General features: G+C 40.0%; 1 protein-coding gene across 4 annotated transcripts in view; it reads right to left on the minus strand.

Moving 5' to 3' along the window:
* Nucleotides 1-716: 716 nt before the first annotated feature.
* NLRC4 (NLR family CARD domain containing 4) overlaps nt 717-22,815 on the minus strand; it is a 30,986-nt gene continuing 8,887 nt past the window's right edge. For 2 of the 4 annotated variants that reach the window (XM_075412715.1, XM_075412714.1), the window contains exons 6-10: nt 22,697-22,789; nt 21,770-21,940; nt 19,556-19,648; nt 19,065-19,232; nt 14,880-18,151 (exon numbers count right to left, since the gene is read on the minus strand). In XM_075412715.1, coding sequence (XP_075268830.1) covers nt 17,835-18,151; nt 19,065-19,232; nt 19,556-19,648; nt 21,770-21,940; nt 22,697-22,789 — 842 coding nt within the window. In that variant the 3' untranslated portion in view covers nt 14,880-17,834. Of the gene's footprint in view, nt 811-14,879; nt 18,152-19,064; nt 19,233-19,555; nt 19,649-21,769; nt 21,941-22,696; nt 22,790-22,815 lie in introns of those variants that run through there. The other 2 variants (XM_009934408.2, XM_075412716.1) reach the window with 2 other exon arrangements.

Here is a 22,815-nt window from a genome sequence, read left to right on the forward strand (position 1 = left end):
GTTAGCTGTACTTCTGTAAAGCTCCAACAATTGACTCGAAGTTTGAAGTGAATTCTGCAGCTCAGATCCATTGAGTTATTCCAAATTTATAGAAGAAATAACAATTTGAGTCTTAGTTGACAAGTATAGTCCATAATGGTATGTTACCTGCCTTTTCTCACAATCAATGGCTTGGCACATCACCCGTTGTCAACAAAGAGGAAGAGAGGCTGACGGGCAGATGTACAACTGAAAGTCCTAGATAGTCCGAGAGCAGGCGAGGCTCCTTTTGTTAATGGGAGGAAACATAGTGGGGAAGTCAGTCAGCTTTCTTTTGAAAGTAGCCAGGAGGCTTCTTTCCAGCTCCTTTCCTCCCTCTGAGGAAAACCCCTGACTTTTGGAAGGAAGAACTTATCTACAGAAACGAGGATGGCTCGAGTTTAAGAGAAGTGAATGAACTGCAGGCTGGCTGACCTGTTGAAAGCAAGTAGTGCTGGCTTCTGCAGACACAAGGGAAGTAAGTAAATAAGTACATTCCCTCTGACATCAACAACCCAGTTGTACTGAGATCTTTTAAGACGTAAATTTAATTTCCGTACAAGTGATGCACACAAAAATCCCACTGGAAGTGAGACAGTGCTTATGATTCACATTATCTGCTGTATGAACATCCAGGTGAAACTTCTACCCACTCACTGTCAGCAGTGGCCTTGGTCAGGCTTAGGCTCAGGGTCAGGCTTGGGCTCAGGCTCGGGCTCAGGCTCAGCTTCCACAGCAGCTCCTGGGGCTTATCCCATCAGCTCCCAGTGATGCGGACTGTGCTCTGCACAGCTGTAAAAAGCCAACATGGAATTTAACTGAATAAATAGTTTAGCAATGAATATTACAAAGTAACCTATGACTTGGTCTTTTTTTTTTAAACAGGGGATAGGTATTTTGCTGCCAGTTTGTGTGTTTATTTTCCAGTTGCCATAGAAAATAATTGACCTATTTTCTTCCAAGAATAAATATCTTTATTTAAGCTCCCTAAAAAAACAGGCAGCCAAGACTTGCACTGAGGCCCCACCCATGCTGTCTGCTGCTACAGCCCACAGTGGACAGATTAAGCTTTACCATTTTTACAGAGGCTTTTGAACTGTTGGATGAAAATGTGTTTCTTACAGTACATTTATCCTGCTGACTCCTATTGTTTCAGACCAGAGATAAAGTTCTAATGAGAAGTCTCAGGAGATGCAAAATGTAAAGCAGGCAAGACATTCAGCAGTGTCATTGCCCCGGGCTCGTTGCTGTTTCCTCGCCATTTCTTTAAATCCCCCAAACAGATAACTAAGCCACCTTTCAGAATGTTTCTCCTGGTCATCCCTTTTTCTTTTCCCTGTTCTGGACGTATAAGGCCTTCATAGGAAGCCCACTGAATTTAAGGGAAGAGTTTATGGCATCAGGATTTCAGTGCCAAGTAGATCATGCTTTGTTTCTGGATCATTTTCTTTCTTCTGCTCATGGATGTAAAACAGGGAGGGAGGACCCTTTGGAACTCCTCGTGCAGCTCACCTCTGAGAACCAGGCCATTTGCTCCGTTACCCTCTCCATAACCCCAGCATGTGTACTCAGACACTACGCCAGTTGCTTTTTCCCCTCGTACTAGTCCCTGAATATTAATCTCTGTGCATATTGTTCATGTTTGCATACTGCTGTCCACTTGAAATAATTCTAAAATTATTTCTGCCAGATTATAGGCAGTCTTTCTATTTATAGATCGTGGATTTGTTTTTTCATTGCTGCTAAGCAGTGCACTGAATCTTTGAAGGTTTTATCCATTGCTTTGTCCAGAAACACTTCTGTTCAATGTCCAGTGGTGTACACAGCAAGTGAGGCAGCCTTGTCATGATAAGGTGTCTGTAGCACTCCTACTTTATTTGCTGAAAATGTGGAAGCATGTGGTAAATGTAGCACAAAGATACACAAAATGAAAGAATGGCCTTGTAATTCTGATTCGATTTGATGTGCCTGAGTAGGTCATCGTTAGGAACACCAATGGCTGCTGCTTCTGTTCTTAGGTAAAAAGTCTTCACACCCATCTGCTAGACAGTCAAAACTATGACCCAGGAGGAGGACTAGGCAGGAAATTCCCCAGAATCGTGGGTGTATCTGTGTTGTTCGCCGGACAATGCTTGAGCCGGACTCGCTCCTTTTCCTTGTGTGAATGCAAGGCCTGACTTAGCAATGGGCTCAGGCACGTGCCAGGGGAAAAGTCGGGGCGTAAGTTGCCCCTGGGTGCCGGCTCAAGCCCCCCCTCTCCACGGGCGCCCTGCTCTGCCTGGCGGGTCCCGCTCTTCCCCCAGGCCGACGGGCCAGCCCCAGGCTGGGCTCTGCGCGGCGGGGATGCGGCTGGCGTGCCGCAGCAGGCTCTGCAGGCGGGACCACCTACCACGCACCCGCTCCCCTGCTGCCCTGCACCCCTCCACGCAGTTCGTACCACGGGGAGAGCTGTGTGGGGCTCACACCACATCCGTCACCTCCGCAGAGGGAGATCGCTGTCATCCACACATTCTGTCTCCCAGCTACCCTTACAAAATACCATGGATGCTTTAAAATGCAGTTGTTTAAACCAACCAGGCTCATTTGTAAATCCCTTTTTAAAATATGCAAATATACGAAACTCCTTTCTTAGTGTACATTGCAAGATTGTTCCAGATATTAAATTAAAACCGAGAATAGCTGGAATTCTTGAGGTAAATAAGACTGATGACCTCTGGGAAAATGAAAAGGAAATTATTATTTACTCAGTGTTGGCTGTAACACCAAGTCAAAAAAGGGATGGTTTTGATCTTGTGTATTCCCACTAGGTTTTCACGTATGTGAGTTAAGCGATCCCAAAGATGCTCATGAGTCTCACCATTCCAGCGTGACAAATTACTTCGTGTTCTCCATGGATTGATAGCCAGATAAATAGAGGCAGTGTTTATTTTACCACTCAGCAGATCTTTCAAATATTATTACTGTGGCATATTTCCTTTGTTTTATTTTATTTCAAGTGGAATTCTGTTTAAGACTTTGGGTCACTGCTTTATGCCTTTGGGCCGGGTATAGTTCTTTAACCAAGCCACTGTAAATAAACGGCAGTGATTTTCATGTGACTGCAGATCATGACAATACTGTCGGGAATATTTTCTTTAAATGCCATGTCACTGTCACCCACTGCCTTCAGGCCAGTGCACAAAACGCAGTGAGTGTCAGGTGAAATCTTACATCTGGGAGGAAGAGTTTGTGTGAATGTTAAACTGGAATGTGGAAAAATGGTGTCACATACTCTGTAATCTAATATTTTTCTGCCTTAAAAGGGATGTTTTCTCTATGGAGATACTTGTTTAACCAAAATGACTTCTGCTTGAAGTTCAACAGAAACTAAACTTATCTGTTTATCCCCAAAATTCTTGGGAAGCTCTTCCTACAGTGGCTCAGTCCCAGGTCCTTGTATGTTTGGCTGACATGATAAGAGCTTTTAACAAATAAACTCAAAACATGGAAAGGAGAGGAATGAAATTAATTTGCCTTATGTCATGAGAATAGCAACCTTCTCCTAAGACACGAGAATAGCATCCTTCCCCTAAGACTCCAAGCCATAGGAGGGTCCCTATTCTTACACTTGGATTCTGCCAAGAATAGGGGAGGTATCTAGTGGTGATGCTTCCCTGATACATACTCAGCTCAGGGCTATGAGAACCTGTGATGCTTTACGTGAAGTGTCTCTTTTTTGTTTGTTTTGAATCTGTCATCTGCTAGGTCTATTTGATATCCATCGTTCTTCTATTAGAAAAGACAGTAGACAGTTAACTCCTACTCACCTTTCTATTGCTAGTCCCTGCTTACAGAAGTCTATCACAGCATCCCTCCGTTGTTTGCTTTCTGGGCTGCATGCCACTCCTCACAGGGAAGCCACTGTTTAGCTTCGACAGTCCTTCCTGTTCTTCTCTTTATCTTTTCCATTTTTGCTATAAACTTCTTGCAATGAGAGCACTGGATGTGCACACAGTTTTCAAGTTCTGGGTCCACTATGGATTCATGCCATACTCTTTTTCCAAATAATTCTCAGCATTTTAACAGCTTAATTGTGGATTAATAAGGACTTGCCTTTCAAAATCTCTCTCCTGAGTGATAGAAACTATTTCTAAGTCTAACACGTATATAGGATTGTTTCTCCCACAAACATTACTTTACATTTATGGATTCAGTTTCATTTGTTGTTTTATTACTCCCTTAGCATCATAAGGATCTCTTGTAAATCTTCACAGTCAGCTTTCATTTTGATTACCCTGAACAATACAGTATCATCAGCAAATTTTGCCACTTCACTGTTTAACCCCTTTTCCAGCTCACTCTCTACCACTGTTTTTACTGGTTTAGCTGGTGTTTTCAATGGTTCTGAATTCTTATTTCTGACAAATTTATGAAATACCATTCAGCTGGTATTGAGGTGGTTTTACACAAGAAATTATATGTGGCAATTCGTAGTTCGGCTATTTCAGACGTGTTCCTTTACAACTCTGCTCTGAATGACATCTGAGTATGGTGATTTGTTACTATTCACTTTGCTGATGGTTCTAATTCCATCAGACAATTCAGTCCATGACACATCCTCAGATTCACCCACCGGGATGAAGGAGTCTGATGGGGAAATGTTCCTTAAGTCTCCAAAGAGAGCACAGATTAAAAAAAAATGTTTACTGTTTGTGCTATGACCTCCTGTTCTCTGAGTACTCCCTTTTATGCCTGGCCATTGGTTGCCCTGCAAACTTTCTGGCTGGCTTTTTATTCCTCATCTGTTTGTTTGAAAAAGTATTTATATGACATTTTATGTCCTTTTCAAGTTGTTCCTCAAAATCTTTTCCAACCTGCCTTTGCATGCATGTATATTTAACCTGCCAGTTTTTATATAATTTTCCATTTTGCTCCTTTCAGCGTAGCCTCAGATATTTGAAAGCTGTCTTATTACTTTAAATACCTTCCATTAACCTGATTTTAAATCATGTAATTTGATTGCTTTGGGTTTGGGGTGGAGTGTGCTGATATGTCTGAAATCTGTGTGGTATAAGTGCTGCAATGCTTCTGAGCCTTTGATATCTTGTCTATATATATTTTCAATGTTAACTGCAAACATTTACTCTTTTAGTTACCCATTTTAGGTCTTTTTTTAATAAAAGTTCTCATTTTTATATAGCCGCATTTTTTTTTTCTAAGCAACTGCTACTGAAATACATTTTGGAGACTTGCTGCTCCAGAAAATTTTCCTTCCCTAAATTTTAAATCTAGGTGTATAATAGTCAGTGGTTCATTCTCCCCCACAGGTGTGGGGTTATTTTTCCTGATGCTATGCCAAGTGCTGTCTTGTCTGCTTGCCTCTCTGTATCTTGTCCTGTGGTATAAGCTGCATAAATTAGGGTTTGGAGCTCCTTAGTCTTCTTTTTGCTAAGTAGCATTTGCTTTGTTTACCTTTTGGCTGAAGAGAGCTAAAAGAGTTGTTGAAGGGAGTTTGAATGACTAGCAGCAAAAAGCTTAAAATGGGTATGGAGACGAAACTTCTCATTGATACCCATCAGTGATCCCTCCAGCACCGATACACCGTTCATTGGTATCAAGGGGAACACACATGATGATGCTGTTTGACCTCCAGAGCACCTGTCTCGTTATTTTTCCATTCCAGAGCCTCCGTCATTGCCTTTGGGACCTTGCTGCTGCCTTCTCACTTGTCTGAATACCTGGCCATAAACAGTTTGTCTTTATGTACCCCTTTCAAATACAACAAGAGGTTCTGCCCATGTCCTACTTTCAACTAAGAGGTCAGGCACCCAGTAATGCATTGCCCAATTCAAATAGGATCCTCTACATTGCTACTGCACTTTCTTCCAGTGAAATATTCCCCTCCTGGAACTGTTTCATTGGATCAACATTCAACTTGCCCTTTTATTTCTAGGCAGAAGGGTAATTATGTAGCGTCATCCCAGACTCTGAAATGAAACTGTCAGTCCTGCAATGGTGTCATCACACTACATTTGATAAATCAGTCACAGCACTGTTCATATAGGCCAACACGTCAGCATCATTACCTCTGCCCTCAAGCTGATCATCTTCTCTATCCACCCTGTTCATCTGACCTAAGAAGCAAGTCTCCTAAACTCAAATTTTCGATGTGATGGTATAGAAAAGGGCAGTGGGCTTAATGACCTCACTTAATACTTTATTAGAGAAGAAGTAAATTATTGAAATATGTACAGAAAGGAGCAAAAGAGGAAACTATGCTATAAATAGAATAAGCTTGCTGCTTGAGAGTTAAGCAGTCATCCATACTCATCTTCTAAATTATTTACCTCACTGTTCTAATTCATCAGTTTCTTCCAGTATGAAAAAAATGCACTTGTTTCTATGGCAATCCTCCGAATTTACATTGAACTGAAAATCTAGATAGCCCCTGATATTTTATAGGGTTTTTTATCTGTTTAACCAAAACCTATAAACTCAAGTTTACCTTTATTTTTCAAAGATATCCTTGAGGTTAGCACTCGGTCTATATACTGATGACAGCTACAACACAGTAGAAAAATGAATAAGGGAGGTTTAAATTGGTTTCATTAGGATGTTGCAGCCACAGTAACCTTGACATAAAGCAGCTGCAAGCTTCTCAGGCTAAAACAACCGTGAGATGAATCAGTTTTAATAATGCTTTTGGCTTGTGTGCTATTTTAACGGTATCTAAAATTCCTCCAGGTTTATTGAGTTCAAGAGATATTGTTATTATTCAAACAGTTTTATTTGCTTGAGTCCCGTAAAACTTCAGCAATAAGCTCCTCACATGCTATGTAGTTTAGAGACTCCTAAGCGAGCCATAAAGAAGTTTGTGGTAAATCCCATATCTCAGAACTGGGCAGACGGGCCCAAAGTGTTACCATGAAGCTCAGAACAAATCTTCTGTCTGTGTACAAAAGGCCAGGGAAAGAAAATTCTCATTCTCATCTGCTTCCTTCAGTTCTGGTTGAGGGGTAGACCTGGAAGTGCCTGATCCACCAGGAGTTGTGCCACTACCGTGCCTTACAAACGGTGCAAGGTAACTCCATCTGCCCAGTATTCAGTAAAGTTCACTTTAAGGTCAGTCAATGTAAGTATTTTCGATTCAACTCACCTACAGTCCTGAGTCTAAGAGTGCTTGCTATTCTGTTTATTTATTGTCTCAAGTGATGGAAAGTATGCATGTTTTAACAAGTTTCCTTAGTGCATAGTGGACTTCTATGGCTGTCGCTGTGTTTAGTGTTGCTTAAGAGCGGACTGAACAGTTTGGGGACTAAGTCTGCATGATGGCCAGTTTGCTTTCAGTCTCCCTTTGGAGACAAATCTAGAGGTTCTTATTTCCTTAGTACGGGGGCAAATCAGAAATAGCCCTGAAAAGCTTAGATCATGAGCTTTGAATATGAATTTACCAATCATCACCTGAAATTTAAAGGCTTAAAACCTTATTGCTGGATCTTGGTGACCTAACAACATTGCCCACAGGCCTTTTTGAAACAGAGAACATTTTACATCTTTCTGAGATTCTACTCAGTGCAAACCAACAAAATCTGCGAGCCTCTGCACACACACTCGTGGTGATCATCTTATCACTGAAGACTGCAGTATTAAAATCACACTATCTGTTTGGTACCACAATTCAAAGTGGTGAAAAAAAACTTTAAAAAAGAAGTCAGAGAGCACTCTGACATTAGCCTATGAAAAGAAGGGTTTAGGAGTAGGAAACAGGATATAGTCCACAGATGTCATTAAGAATGGGTTAGAAAATAAACATAGCCGATAAAAGCATGTGTAACATGGTAAACCAAATACGACCTCAGAGGTAATCCTGCATGAAGTGATTCTAAATATTTGAAGAGAGTTGCTGCTCGTGAAGATTCCCCTTAGCAGTATTGCAAATGTCTCTAGATGCTGGATATTTGGGGACATGTCAGTTTAATCACAGCATGTGAGCTGAAGATCGGCAAATTCCTGTAAGTTCAGTCATTTCTTACCTTACCGCCCCTATTTGCCTATTTGCCTTCAACCAAGAGACATACATCCACAGATGTTGCTTTTACATTTGCAGAATGGGAGAGGGAGTTCTTGTTATTTTTCTCAAGGTGATAATCTTAACCTTTCTTTCCAAAAATGTCATCAACACTTGCAGTTGGTTGCATTTGAACGAATGATCTCATGATAAAGGTATCCCTTTGGTGTTCCTCTTTTTTAGCATCCTGTGATTTTCCCTTCAAGAAAGGAAAATGTGAAATGCAAACAGCAATTTATAGTGGTGAGAGCCTTAGCAAAGTAGAAACTCACAGCTTGAGAAAGGTCCTTTTACAAAACTGGATTTGCTGTCTGGCATGACTGGATGATGATCTCATTGCTGTCACTGAACCATACTGAAGACCTGACTGGAGCTGTTCAGGAATTTGAGGACAAAATGTAATGTCGTTGGAAAATGCTGATCTGTCAAAAACAACATATGCTTTGGACATAGTTTGGTTTCGGCAAACTTTTCCCAAATCACAGTCATCTTTCCTTTAAAAACTTGCCCAGGTTTCTAACAATTGATGTGTCAGGCTGTTCATGAGTTTATGTCTCCAAAGGTCTAAAGCTCTGGCCAGCTCTGGCAAAGCTTAAAATAAGTTGAGTTGGAAGAGTTTGAAGACCCAAAGTTTACAGTTGGTGAACAGAAAGATGGTTTGTAGAAGAGAGCACTTGATAAAATACTTAAAAGAAATCCCTTTAAGTGGTTGCTGGCTTTGCAGCCCTGCTTCTGGGCTACAGCAGCTGATGACAGCTTCTGCAGAGAGCAAGGAAGGTCCATTGCTTGGCCCTTCTGACAGAAGACCAGAGCAGAAATAATCTAGCAACTCAGGATCCATCCTGGCAGCAACAGGACTGCTGCTTTCATTTCCATCCCTGCGACATCTGGCTGTGAAAGAGGAAAGGCCAAACAGCACCTGGCTCTGCCCCATGTTGGGAAGGAGGATGAGGGCATTGTCATTACAGACTTGGGAGGAGAGAAGCAGCACCTCAGAGAGCAGGTCTTCACAAATCTTGCTTCTACAGGTGCAGGCCTGATTTGAGGCCTGAGAGATCAAATTCCTTTTTGGACTGGGGATGGGCTAGTGGCAGATTGGTGGTGGCCCCCATGTAGATTTACTCCACGTTTACAGAACATGCTTCAGTCCACCCCACGGTTAGAGGTCCCCACATCTCAAGCCCTCCGCCTGTCCAGCTGGAGGATTCCCTTCTCGCCAACCCCTGGGATGTAACACAGAGCACAGGAGCGCTGGGGGTCTCAGTTCACGCAGGGGCTCACAAGACTTCCCCTCTCCTCGCTGGAGGACTGGGTGCCAAACGTGGACGCTGCTGTTTGGCGGCTGCCTGAGCTGGGGTTACGAGCCGGGAAGCCAGGACACAGATGGGGGCTTCTGGGCATCCTGGGCTCTCTGCCAGAGAGCAGAGCGCTGCGCCAGGCCGCAGGGCTGCAGCAGCAAACCTGCCGGGGAGGCCACAGGAGATAAGTCATCTTAGTCGCCTTTTGAAAAAAACGTAAAAAACAAGAAGACTGCAGAAATTTGTGGGGGATGACAATGACTGGAGTTTCCATTTCAGATCAGAGGGGAAATCTTCCATGTTTCAGAGTACAAGAAACTCAGTTTTAGGCAATTCTAGCTGCAGTCTCAAGGCTTCAATCTATGCAACAGCTTAGGCACCTACAGACTCACAGAGGCAGAGCTAACTGCGTGCTTGCTCCAGCCCTTCACTGGGGAATGTTTCTAATGTATGTTCAGACTTTAGAAGACAGAACATATATGGCTCACAGTAAGGCAGTACTCCTCTCTCATTTTCTTCAGGACATTGACCTTCCTGCCTCTTTTGTTGTGATTGATCAATCAGAATATTGTCATTGATACCTACAGCCGCCTGTCTCTATTAGAAATGCTTCAGATAGATAGCTGAACGTATGACACGAATTTGACCCTGAATATAAAAGCACTTCACCAGCACTTTCTGTCCCTGCTCTGTGGTACCCAGAGAAGCAAGGCTAAAGAAATGTTGCATCTCGTATCTTCAGGAGAACCTGACAATCTTTATACTTTCTGCTCATGCTGGTGTTAAGCCCACAGATGCCATAAGAGTATCACCGTGTATTTCTTCTGAGTCTTGGATATGGGCAGCTCATGACAACAATACATGGCAGAATCATACGAAAAAAGATCATGAGAGGCCGCTCACATGCTTGGACTATCCAGTGAGGACTTTAAAGCATCATGGTGAGCAGGATCCAGATTCCTTCTTCCTCTAACAGCAGCACCTCTTTCTGCCCCTGCTCTGCCCATTGTCAGTCTTGCAACAACCCCTCAGCCCTTGCTGGCAGGAGCTCGGCACAGCTCAGCTCCAGGCTGGGCCGGTGCTGCTGCTGAGGTTGGCTTTGCTGTCCCTGCGAGCAGGGCACGGTAACCCTCACTGCTAACTATGCTCTGTCTTGTGGGACCTAAACAGTTGGAGAAGCATTTTGGGGGGCATAATGTGTACAATGGTCTATTCAGACTCTGAAAGTCATCCTGGCCTTTGTTTCCTTGATCGAAGTGAAACCTGATGGTGAAACAGAGCGTTGGAAACCAGAGTTATGCGCTATTGTGTGCCATATTCAATCTTTTAAAAATATTCACTGAAGAAAGAACTTCTTTCTGGAGCACACATTGTTTACATGCTGAATTCCATGCTGAAGCTGATATTTATAGCCGCTATGAATCTTTTAAAGGAGAATGGTCACTAACTGCAATAATGTACAAGGCTTTAATAATACAGTACTTGCAGAGGTTGGACAAAATGAGTAGTAGCCTTTTTCTGTAGCCAATGCATTGCAAATAAATATAAAATGAGCTACACCCGTGCTGATGCCAGCAATCACAACTACAGGTTGCATAACAAGTGAATGATGGAGTATCTTTTTCCTAGGGCAACTTCCTAGCTGGCTGCTAGTTTTCTGATCATTGGCTGTTCATTACTTCGTTATTTTTAAGAGTTTTGTATACATGGGAGAATAAGCAACCTGACATAAAAAGTCACAATAATGCTATGCATTATACGTGCATTTGTCCTTAATGTTTTAGCAAGCCTATTTCAGCTGGTTTTGTAGAGACACAGTGACACCCAGTGGCTGCTAATAAATATAATAGACTAACCCAGAATTTATTTGGCACACTGGCTCAGATCATTAACTAGCTCATACGCATTCCAGGGTCAGCAAAGTTCCAGCATATGCTGTTCATTGAAAAAAACACAATTCAGTATCTGTTTCTATTTTATTATTTTATTGAAGCTCCTAAACTAAAATCGAAATACACAGCACTAATCATACTAAGCAAAGGAAAATAAAAATGTCACAGGTGTCTGTCTTTTCAGGTTACACTTTGTACTTTCTTCTGAAAAATTCCATTAAGAAAAGAAAACCCCACACCTCTGGAGCCTTCCAACTTCCCACAGTAACATGAGTTAATGTAATGTTTTCTCAGAGCCCTTGCTAAATAAAACTGTATTGGCGCAAGTACAATTCAAATAATTAGCTGGTTTCATTTGTCACAAAGCTTTTCCTAAGTCTGTAGAGGAAATAGTCTCAATTTTGTCTTTCGGACAGGAGATACAATGGTTTACATTCAATTTCTTATTCCATCTTTATTTTAGTGTTTTTGCGAGCAAACCTGCTCTTACATTTGACTATGTGTGAAGACCACTTCATATTTTGAAGAACAAAGCTGGTTTTCCTCCAGCTCTAAAGTGTAGATGATTGAAATTTTATTGTGGGTTTTTTGCAGGTCAGGCTTCAAAATGGAAATTCAGTGCCAGGTTTAATTGAAAAATAAATTGCTCCTTCATCCTTTTGACATAAATAAAGTTTCCTGATTGAAATGAAGTGATCTTGAGGAGCAATTCCTGCTTTCTATCCTGGCAGTTGAGATACTGATTGTTTATGTAGAGCAGCAGCTCAGTAATTCAATTACCTTTGATCTGAAATTCTCATTTAACCTTTGCTGAAGATTCGCAGAGGTTATTCTTCTGTTCTTATGGTCAGTAGAAGCAGTATAACAGTTTAAGGGTGATTCTGTGCCAGGCACAGACCAGCATTATTACACTGCAAAAGACGAGACTGTGCTCTTGAAGAGCCAGGGGAAGCTAAGGAGCAGCAAAGCCCAGGCTTCGCTGAAGATACTGGAGCCCTCCCAGTGACATCAGTGGAGCATACCTGTGCAGAACTGCCTATAAGTGTTGGCCCAGATGATTCATGCTGTTGCAAATCTGCCAGTGAAAAATCCCTCGAGGCTGGGCAAGGTATGTGCTTGTGAGTTAACTAATATGCTACAACAGCCTTACCCTGACTGTTGTGGTATATTAATATAGTGAGTCATTTTCCAGACTGTGGCTTTAATGAAATACTTGTTTTTGTCCTAACGCCTGCGGAAAAACCTCCTAGTCACCCTTGCTTCTTTTCATGTAGTGCTGGAAAACATTTGTTTCCTACCAGTTAGGCACGTTCACTCTCATCTTCTAGCATATAGTTCAGAACAGGGGATCTTTAGGTATTTTTAGGTTTATCTGTTACCTGACATGTCCTCTTGCCCTGAGTGAATGAGCTCCTACCAGACTTTCCCAGTAAGACACCATTGCTACTAGCAGCACTGAGCTGGGTGTCTTCCACATTTGTACCTCCAAACCTTCAGTCAGAAGTAGTCTGGAGTAACTCTGAGTAGAGAACCTCAGGTTATGTGAGTAGAGCTCCTGAGACATCCGTGTGCCGTGAAGAAGACCTAGACACAGCTAGGTTTCTGCAAGTGTCACCAGATGAATGAGATTTCTCTCTGGATACTGGGATATTCATGGGCTTGAAGAGGAACAACCCTTTGCTGTTTTCCCTATTATATTTTTGTAATTTGGAAAAAATGTTCTGAATTTTAACACTGACAAATCTATTTTTATTATTATTTTCTGACTTTTGGCAGATGGCAAAATTTGATCCAAATCTCAAGATAATTTTTGAGGTCCCACTCAAAAGAATTTGAGCAGTTGCAGGTCCCCTAATCATTCCTATACCCCAGTCAAAATTTAGTTAAATACATTTTATTAAAAATCTCTTTGTATAAAAATTGGACGTCAGGGAAGTTTCACAGGAAAAAAGGAAAGGGAGTAGAAAGGAGTAAAGTGAAAGCAGAAAAAGACAGCAAATGAAGAGCAGTAAATTTAAAGGATTGCTTGCCGTATACAGAGGAATTTCTATGGTTAGAAATAGTTCCAATCTTATTTCCCTTCCACTGGAACCCAGTATGTTTTCACACAAGAGAACTAACACAATAAGGACGTTAATGCTCTTTTTGCGTGCTAGCTAGTTATTAGACATCACAATAAGGAAGGTGATCACAGAATACTTGTCACATGCCCAAACTACCCTAATTCAAGGAAATTGCCACCTCAGTGCATCATATGAGGCAGGTCAAGCCTAGGGTGAAGCAAGCTTTCTATGTAAGAATTTTAATTAGCAATGAGCACAATAAAATACATAAGCTGCTGAAAGTTAACAAGTGCTACTGTTTGAGATTTATGTTCAAATCCATGCTGTGTACTTCCCTTTCCTCACCGCCACAAGGATTAGCAGTATACTGGATACTAATCAACAAATATTACAATCATCCTTCTAAGCTTATTAACAATCTTGTAAGAAGCATTAAGGACACATTTATACCACTTGTGGGAAACAGTCCAAATACAACGAACCAAAAGCTGCTTATCTACAAGCAAAACCAGCATTATACGACTGAAGGGGGCCAAGCTAATCAGAGTTATGGAGAGACTAATTCAGGTCCAGGGGGCTGAGAAGGCAGATTAAATGATCGTTCATAAATCATTGAAAGCATACACTATACAGTATTGTAACAATAAACAATGATCTTCTGTAGGGTGCAGTTTCCTGCTTTCTATATATCTATGTTTTGACATTTTAAGTATCTCATCAGCACCTTGTTATCCCTAAGTTGTAAATGTGTAGCAATAGCATTATAACTCAGCTTGTTAATCATCAGGTCTTTAGGAAGGAAGGGGATAGACTGTAAAAACAAACCTGAAATTGTTCACGTTTACAGACAGCGTTACTGTGCTTACCACAAGCACGCACAAAATATAAAAGAATATGATCCAAGGTATTGTGGAGGAAAACTGGGGAGACCAACTGAAGGATTGTGAAAAATCAGCCTTATATATACGTCTCAGGCTCCTTTGCTTTATAGGATGGAGGGGAGGACACTGCTGGTTAATTTTTCACTTTTAAAATATTTTGTAGAAGTAAAATGTGAAACGTGCTGGTTTAGTGAGGAAATCAGAACACCAAAATGTAGGCTTATTCACCGACTCCACTATGGAAGAACCAGGGTCTGGTCTTGCTATGCCTCTCCTCTAGCAGGACTGAGACCATCCAAAGGCTATGATTGACTCTCTTTCGAACTGTCTTCCAAAGGCTCAGTTAACCATTTTTTAAAGTGGTTAAAACTTTGCTCTTCAGCTGCTTGCTTTTTCCTCCCCTGACAACAGTCCTAACAAAGCCTTTTCCACTATTTACCAAAAACAGATGATTTCTGCAAGGACTAGAGTTAATGGCACTTGTTTCTGATCTCACAAGACATGGAACACGCTCTAGTTCTCTGTGCAACATAGTCTTCTGCATTCCTAGTGCCTGATTTTCTGCTGCTATGCATTATATGTATTTATTTACATCAGCACAAAGTGAGGGCGAAAGCCTGCCATTGCAAAGCACTGTCTCTGAAAACATGACATTCTGGCATATAATACAACACAACACATCGGGAAGAAGAGAACAGTCCTTTAATTACAATAATTAAATTATGAGTGATTTTGTTAAGTTTTCCACAGACACCAGAAAAGTCTTCAGACTGGATGAATAAGGCTGAATAGCATGAGAGCCTAAAAACAAGTCAAGTCAGCAGTTCACTTTGATAGCACTGTCAAATGGAATTTGTACAGATTTGTCCGCAACAAATCTGAGCAACATCATTTGTTCACTTCTGTGACTTCACGGACCTGTGTTTCAGTTCTTTTCCCGTTTCCCTTTTTCCACTGAAAAACTTTACACATCCCATTTATAGCTCTAGGAAGGTGATTGCCTCAGCACTTGCATAGTCCTTTGGTTTTCAGCATCGCGTCAGGCACAGGCCCTCATCTGGCTCTTATTTTCTCTCTAGGCCTTACCCAAACCTGCCTGCTCTACAGCTCAGGTTTCCATCTTGGTCCTGTAGCAACTGAGATGCCAAATGGCAACAAAACTGCAGAGCCACCTGGAATACAAAGTAACTATTTTTTTGGTTATTCTAATTTCTCAGCATCTTGTCTGAGCTCCTGGTTTGCTCCACAAGTTTCTTCCTCTAAGTTCTTTCATTGCAATCATATTCAAAAAAGGATCACTCATCTCCATTTAAGCTCCAGGGCTGAATTTTTACCATCATCTCTCCAAGATCTTGTGCTGACAAGGCCACCTGCCTGGACTGCCCACGCTTTCTTCTTCAGGTTCAGCAATAGCTATTAACCCTTTTCTGTCAGCTGCTTTCTAGGTCTGAGTTTTCGCAATTCCCTTTACATGGAAAATGAAGCCCTTTGAAGATATGTTGGTTGTTTCAAACCCCTCTCCACATCCCAGTACATTTATCATGAGGCCTAACAGAGCTCTTTGCTTTTGTATCATATATCTTAACTGTCAGGGTGGATTTATACATTTCAAGACAAGAACACTCAGTATGTCGCAATTCAATATCTACCAGAAAATAGAGAGTGTCCTTTTCTACTAGTTTTTTCTTACAGAACAAAGCTGTGGAGGACAAGAAATTTGCCTGGGTCTGCAGATCAGGTGCCAGTGATAAAGAGTAAACAAAGGAATAGGCAGAACAAAAAATTGTCTCTCTGATTTATTCAACTTTTCATTGTTTCAACTGTAAACAACATTAACTACAGTCTTCGGTGATAAGTCTAGTCTGCTGACGGAGTACGAAGGAAAGAAGCCAAATACGACTGTGGGAAGAGGGATGCAGAGGTTAGCAAGAGCTTGGATATTCTTTCCCATTTTGAGTGATCCGAAATAGAGCTTTGAAGTACAAAGGTGCTCTGCTAAGCAACTAAGCAATTTAAAGGATTGAAATTCATAAATGTTGATGAGACTATCTTCTTTAAACTGTATTATTTTGAGATCTCTCTGTGTCAAAATAAAAACTAAGTATTTATTACAGAAATCCATGTGTCTGTTTTCACAGGTGCACCTTAATAATTTTAAATCCATTTTTCTATTTTCAGTTGTCATTCTATATATTTGATACAGGTTTGCTGCTTGGAAAAAAAGTAAGTATTTTCTAGCCTGTGTCGTATTTTGTCATCACACTTAAGCATTTTCACTGAATTCAGTGCTTTGCTGAATTAGGATCATGCCTTTGAAGGATCCCAACTACAGGGAAAATGCTGTATTTCTTTTTACTGGTAAGGCACAGGGAGACAAATGAAACAGCTTTGAAGCACTCTCCAACACAGAACTCACAAATGCTTAGGATGAAATAACACAGAGTTAATGGGTTCATGACATACAGTCACCCATGGTTCAACACTGACTAGAGAAGTGAAACAGCAGCTCGAACTGGTGCTCCTGTCCCTTCAGCCCAGTGGCAGACTGGAAACAGAGTCTGCTGGCTTTGGTTGGCCACCACTTTTTACGGAAGGGGCCAAATGACTCCTCTGTCTTCTTTTGCTGTGTTTGGAGCTGCCTTGTGTATAGGGTTCTCTCCTGGGATATTTGTGGACTACGAGGGCCTGGAGACTGCATTCTGGCTTGTCTACACCAGGAACTAAGGGTATCGGAAAACAACCAACTTCCTGTAAAGTGGACCACAGTATGAACTTCAGAGCACACCTGCAGCTTTGTTACAGTGTCCATGTGTAAACTCTCACCACATGTTAAATGGGAGGTAGCTTACTATGAAAGAAAGCAATAAACACTGACTTCTTTTTACATGCCAAAAATGGTGGTTGGTTAAAGACGGTGAAAGCCACTTGAGATAAGCCATGTGGTGTTTTGCTGCAGAGTAAGAATTTGTTTGTGGCTAGTAACAGCAAAATAGCTCTTATTTACATCTCTGTTTAAATCATGGTCACTGTGTGACCATGCCCTCTTTTACAGACCTAATACATTCTAATCCTACTGCTGTTATTTTAGAGGTCTAACTTTTCACTGGCATAGTCTGTCTTTGCGATGAATTTGGCACGTGTGTTGTAGAGATGTAACTCTACGAGAATTGCCCTGCCAGTAGGAAAAGTTGCTCTGTGCTAGGTCAGATAACTATAATACCTAACTGAAAAAAACCCACAGGTAAAACACCTATCTATTATCCATCAAGTTGCAGCCTTTGTTACCTTTTCATTAAAATCTTTCCCTAATCTACACACTTAAACTTCAAAGCTAATAAAAATGCATTCATAGAAAGCACACACAGATAAAGTGAACACTCCTTGAAGCCATTTAAAGACCGAGAGCTGTTACAGGTTGCAGGATTTGGAGCTAAGGCAAGGTGATCTCTCTTCTGCTTTCTTTTACTCTGTTTCTCCCAGAAGAGGATATGGTACTATTCTCACTCCCTTCTCACTAGCAGACCAGGAGATCCAAATAACCCTAGAGCTGCTAATTCAATGTCTGGCAATAGAGAAGACCATTTCTCAAATATGAAAGATTGTAAGTGAATGTTCACTAGGAAAGCTCATTCTGTCTAAGAATGCACTAGCTGAAACTGTTTTCTGCAGTTTACTTTTGCACCATTAATAAGTCCAAGATCATGGCAATCAAACTTCCATCCAGTCACTTTAATCTCCTTTAAATAGTTCAGCGTGGTTAGTACCTGACTTAATTTGCAGACTAACAGTGATGCAGGCACCCAGTCTTGTTTGCTGCTGAAATCTACAAATACCAGCTTCTTGAGAGAGATCAGTGGCTGCATGAAGGAAAGCCAGCCATCACTTGTCACACAATTCATTGCCAAGTCCAAGTGCTGCAGGTTCTCCAGGTGTTCTTTCTCAAAAAAATTGCCTGTGAACATATATTTATTTATGTATTTATTTTTGCTTCAAGTCACAAAGAAGAGAATGATTCCGGTTTGTGCTATTGAAGAATGGAATCTTCTTGAATTCAGCTGAACTTCTGTTCAAATTCTATGCTTAAAAAAATACCATTCTTAATAGAAAAGGATTTAAACATGTGCTTGCAAACTATTTTTTTTTAATTTAGAATGAAGAATGTAAATATAGCAGCCAGAGACCACGATTTTTTTTATATTTAGGCTTTCCTTCCTTGTTTAAATTTAACCTGTAGTATGTTGCATACAACAGGATACTTTTAATTACAGAGAGATCATTAGCTTAAATGGGCATACAGACTGCTGCTCATAATCACTCACACATAAGCATTGCACCCTCAGGCTCATGAAAACTTTCATTCATTTTGACATTTCATTTCTACTGTATCCTCAGAAGGGGTGAGTGGTGCGAATCCAGGCAGTTTTGATATCGCCCTAATCTTCAGCTATCTGCCTTGATAAAAGTTAGTTTTTGCCTTTTATAACTCTACTATTGACATATGATCCATAACACACATTATGTTAGTGGAAGATTTGATGTAAGAAGAGTCCGCTTGTACTTCTGTCATGTTTATGGAGGAGATAATCAATCCGTCAATCAGAAAATATTCCCTCTCAAGTTAATTCTTCACCAGGAATCTCCATTTGCCTGCAGTCTTCCTTGCACTACTTATGCAGTGAAAAATGGTCCTCGATGAGTAGAAAAGTGGCTCATTTGGCTTACCTAATGCTACATATATATAGCTATATATATATATCTATATCCTATCCAGACCTGATGCTACTTCACTTACATTATTAAAAGTTGTTGGGTTTTCTGAACTGGTTTTGAATTTCCTGGGTTTTGTCCTTCATACCTTTACTTACCTAGAATTCTGACCTCCACATCAGTGAGGCTCCATTTCCTCAATCCAAATTTTGTCAGCTGTGGCATTGTTTCCAGTAGTTCTAACAATTTTGTTAGGCAAACTTTTACATCATCTCCCCAGGGAAGCATCAGGACTTTCATCCCAGGTAGGACATATAAGCCATCAACTAAATTAAAATAAGTGTAATTTCTTTGTTATAACAATTCACTGAGAATTCACTTTAAAAAGTCTAATCAAATCACATTTGAACAGTGAAGAAAATACTGACAGGTTAAAGACTATGAGACAGTTGCTTTGACAGCAAATAGTATCCAGTTGCATACAACATTCCTCACTTCTAAAAACTTTCCATTCACTGAGAGAATATGATTCTATATCCTATTTAAAAATAAAAGAGGAAAGAGTTCTTGAATTTCGGTCTGCATAAGTCCTAGAATTTAAGCTCATTCACAATTTAAATAATTTATCTACAGAAATTTGCTGACTTACCAAGTCTGTGGATGGCATCTTTTCCTTTCTTTTGTAAGTAATTTTCTGACAAATCAAGTACATTCAGTTTTGGCAAATGACAAAGATTCTGAGCTACAGGAAAAGAAAAAGCTCATTATAAATGTTTTCAGTGCAGCATGACTTGTCTTCTATTGCACCTTTCTTAGCTTTGTTTTTTAATGAACAGCAAGACAAGATTGTTCATAGCCTCCAGGTTTTCCTCACTTTTCTGATGTCCCTGTGATGCAAACTATGCTTTCTTGTTGCTAATTGTGTCTCCAGGAACTAATAAAATAAAGGACCTCGCTAGCCACCAGAGTTGGAGTAGTGGTTCTACATAACTTATACTCTGGTGGCTAAACGAATCTTCAGTGGTAATGAGACATCTTTAAGATGTCTTTGCAACACAGAAGCAGGGCAAAGCTGTCTGAATACACGGGAGATTTTTTAGTGGTTTAAGCCCTGGAGACTTCAACCTCCTACTTCACAAATCTGTCAAGTTCATTTTATTATGATATAAAAATATATATTTTACAAGTTCAGAGAACTGTAGAAGGGTGGGCCTAGATGGGACCTAAGAACCTAAGGATCTGTAATGGGGCAGGATATTAATGAGTCTAAATCATTCATGATACAGATTTATCTATTTTGCTCTTGGAAATTTTCCGTATTCTCCCTAGGTGCTATTTTACCTTCCTGGGTTTTGTGCCGATATCCATTCTACATATTCTTTGTTTCAAATTTAGCTACTTTCTTCTCCCAGTGGACAAAAAGAGTGGTTGATTACATCTCTTTGTAGCAATGTTTAAAGAACATAAAAACTATATTATGTCTTTTTCAGACTTCTCAATCAAAACAAAACTAAACCATTCCTTGTAAGTCACATTTTCTTAAACTCTAGCTGTTCTTGGTGATCTTTCTCAATTTCTCTACACTTTTCTTAATTATGATACCAAGCTTGGGCACAAATTTGTTGCTCAGGACTCACCAGCACATGTTTTTTGCAATAGCATAGCATTTCCAGTCTTCCGCAGAAGAGCTCTGACTCTCTATTCTGCACAGGTTAATCTCCATTTTATATTCATGAAATTGACATCTCATTCCCAGCTATAGCCCTTTACATCTGTCTATACTGAATTCCCTACTTTTATTTTACGACCACCTCTTAAATGCATCCAATTTTACTTATGGTTTTGCATTCCAACAGGGCTTGTCAGCCTTCTGAGCTCAGTATCATCTGAAGCTTTATAAGCGTATCCTCCATTCTGTCATTTAAGCCATCAGTTAAAATATTGTTTAGAACAAGGAAGGACTTAATTGATTGTATCAAAATGTTCTCTCACTCAGTGAAGCACTTGTGATAACTCTTTGAAAGTAATTTTTCAACCAGTTGTGCATCCATATATTTATATATATTTCATTAGCTTCTTGTTAAGGATGTTCTATAGGATAGTGTTAAAAACCTCACTTGAGTTATGATAGATCCAGATTTATCATTTAACAATCTTATTACCCTGTTCCCTGGAAAGGTTTGGTGTGATTTGTTCATGCTACTTTTTATCTCTATAATCAAAGTGCTTACAAAATGTTTGTGTGATAATCTGTCTCAGAATTTTCCTTGGTATCAGTGAGGCTGGCTTGTCTATGACTTCCTTCTTTCATGGAAAAGATACTGGATTTTCCACTTTCCTGCCTCCACAAACTTTCAGACAATGTTGTCTGTGGTTCAATGATTCTTTCAGCTTGTTCCTTACATACTTAATTGTGAATTTCCCCAAGTTCTGCTAACCTAACTTCATCTGTTTTAGTTAAATAATTTTATTTATCTTTATTTGTACTACTATGACCTTGTTAAAATGCTTTGAGTAGGTACCTGATCAGAATGAATGTTTTTGGTAATGATTTAAACAAAAACAACTTTAACAACTAGCTTTGCTTACATCATCCATTATTTGCTTTCCTCTTTGTTTTTTTGTTTACAGAGCTATGCAATAGTTTATCTTTGACTTTTATATAACCTTTCTACTTAGGATTTATATAATATCTTTATATAACCTTTCCTTACTGCATTTACATCTCTGGTAACTGAAACTCATTGTGAACCTAAGTGTTTCTAATTCTAACGTTATATGCTTTTTCCTTCTGTTATAGAATTATGTTTTCATTTTCAAAACACACATATTCAGTTTGTAAAGTTACTGTTACTATTCTTACCTAGAATTTCCACAGCATCACTGGAGACACAGCAGTTGACTAGTTGGATTTCTTCAAGTTCACTCAGTTCATCAGAGATTGATCTTACAATATAGATTATGCCATCCCCAATAGCTGTCAAATGATTCATGTATAATAAGCGTAGCTCTCTCAGATTTCTGATACCTTCAGCTATCAACAGAATGGAGAAAAAAAAAAAGTCACATTGCTAGGTGGACTATTTTGATATGTTTATAATTTCTTGATCACAGCAAATAGCTAGAGAGAACTAGATGTTGATTGTCTGGCATACTACAACTATCTATATTTTGATGCCATGAAATATATGATAAGTTTTGTTCACAAAAAAAAAGATAAACACAGCCCCTTATTCAGCTACTGCATCAATCAATACAAACTGCCCTTCAGCCAAGAGAACGTAACTCATAGATCAAATGTGATCTTCTTGTGGAACAAATCCAGGAGAAGCACTGTTTTACCATGCCATCAAAGAGAGGATGAGTAGACATATGGATGGCCATCTCCATTTCAGTTATTGGCTTGTGTGACCCTAGCAAACATTATTCAAGCTGTTCAACATTGGTATCCAGTGAATGACCTTGCAGAAAGTCAGCAACAGGCCAGGGAAGGGAACTATATCACCTTTTCGATCTCCTGACTTGCAGTTCATGCAGATTAGCCATGTTAGATCTGTTTGACTACAGCATGCATTACTAACTTGAGAGGAGCACTCTAATACTTTGTGACAATCAGGATACAGAACATATCAAGACTTCAATGCAAATATATATGAAATTACTTCTTTAAATTAGATGATAGGATTTTCAAGTCCTAATAGTGTACAAACTTCAGACCAACTTGTTAAAACACTCACAATCTCAGCACTATATACTTGATTATGGTGTAAAATAGAAGAGAGGGAATTACCTAATTTTTTTGCATCACCTTCATCCATGCTTATGTTGTCAAGTACAAGCCCTTCAGCATTCACAAGTTTCTTTATTCCATCAATAAGTCCACCTGCCAAAAAAACCCCCCATAGATAT

The sequence above is a fragment of the Opisthocomus hoazin genome, chromosome 2 (genome assembly GCF_030867145.1).
Source record: "Opisthocomus hoazin isolate bOpiHoa1 chromosome 2, bOpiHoa1.hap1, whole genome shotgun sequence".
Classification (NCBI taxonomy): domain Eukaryota; kingdom Metazoa; phylum Chordata; class Aves; order Opisthocomiformes; family Opisthocomidae; genus Opisthocomus; species Opisthocomus hoazin.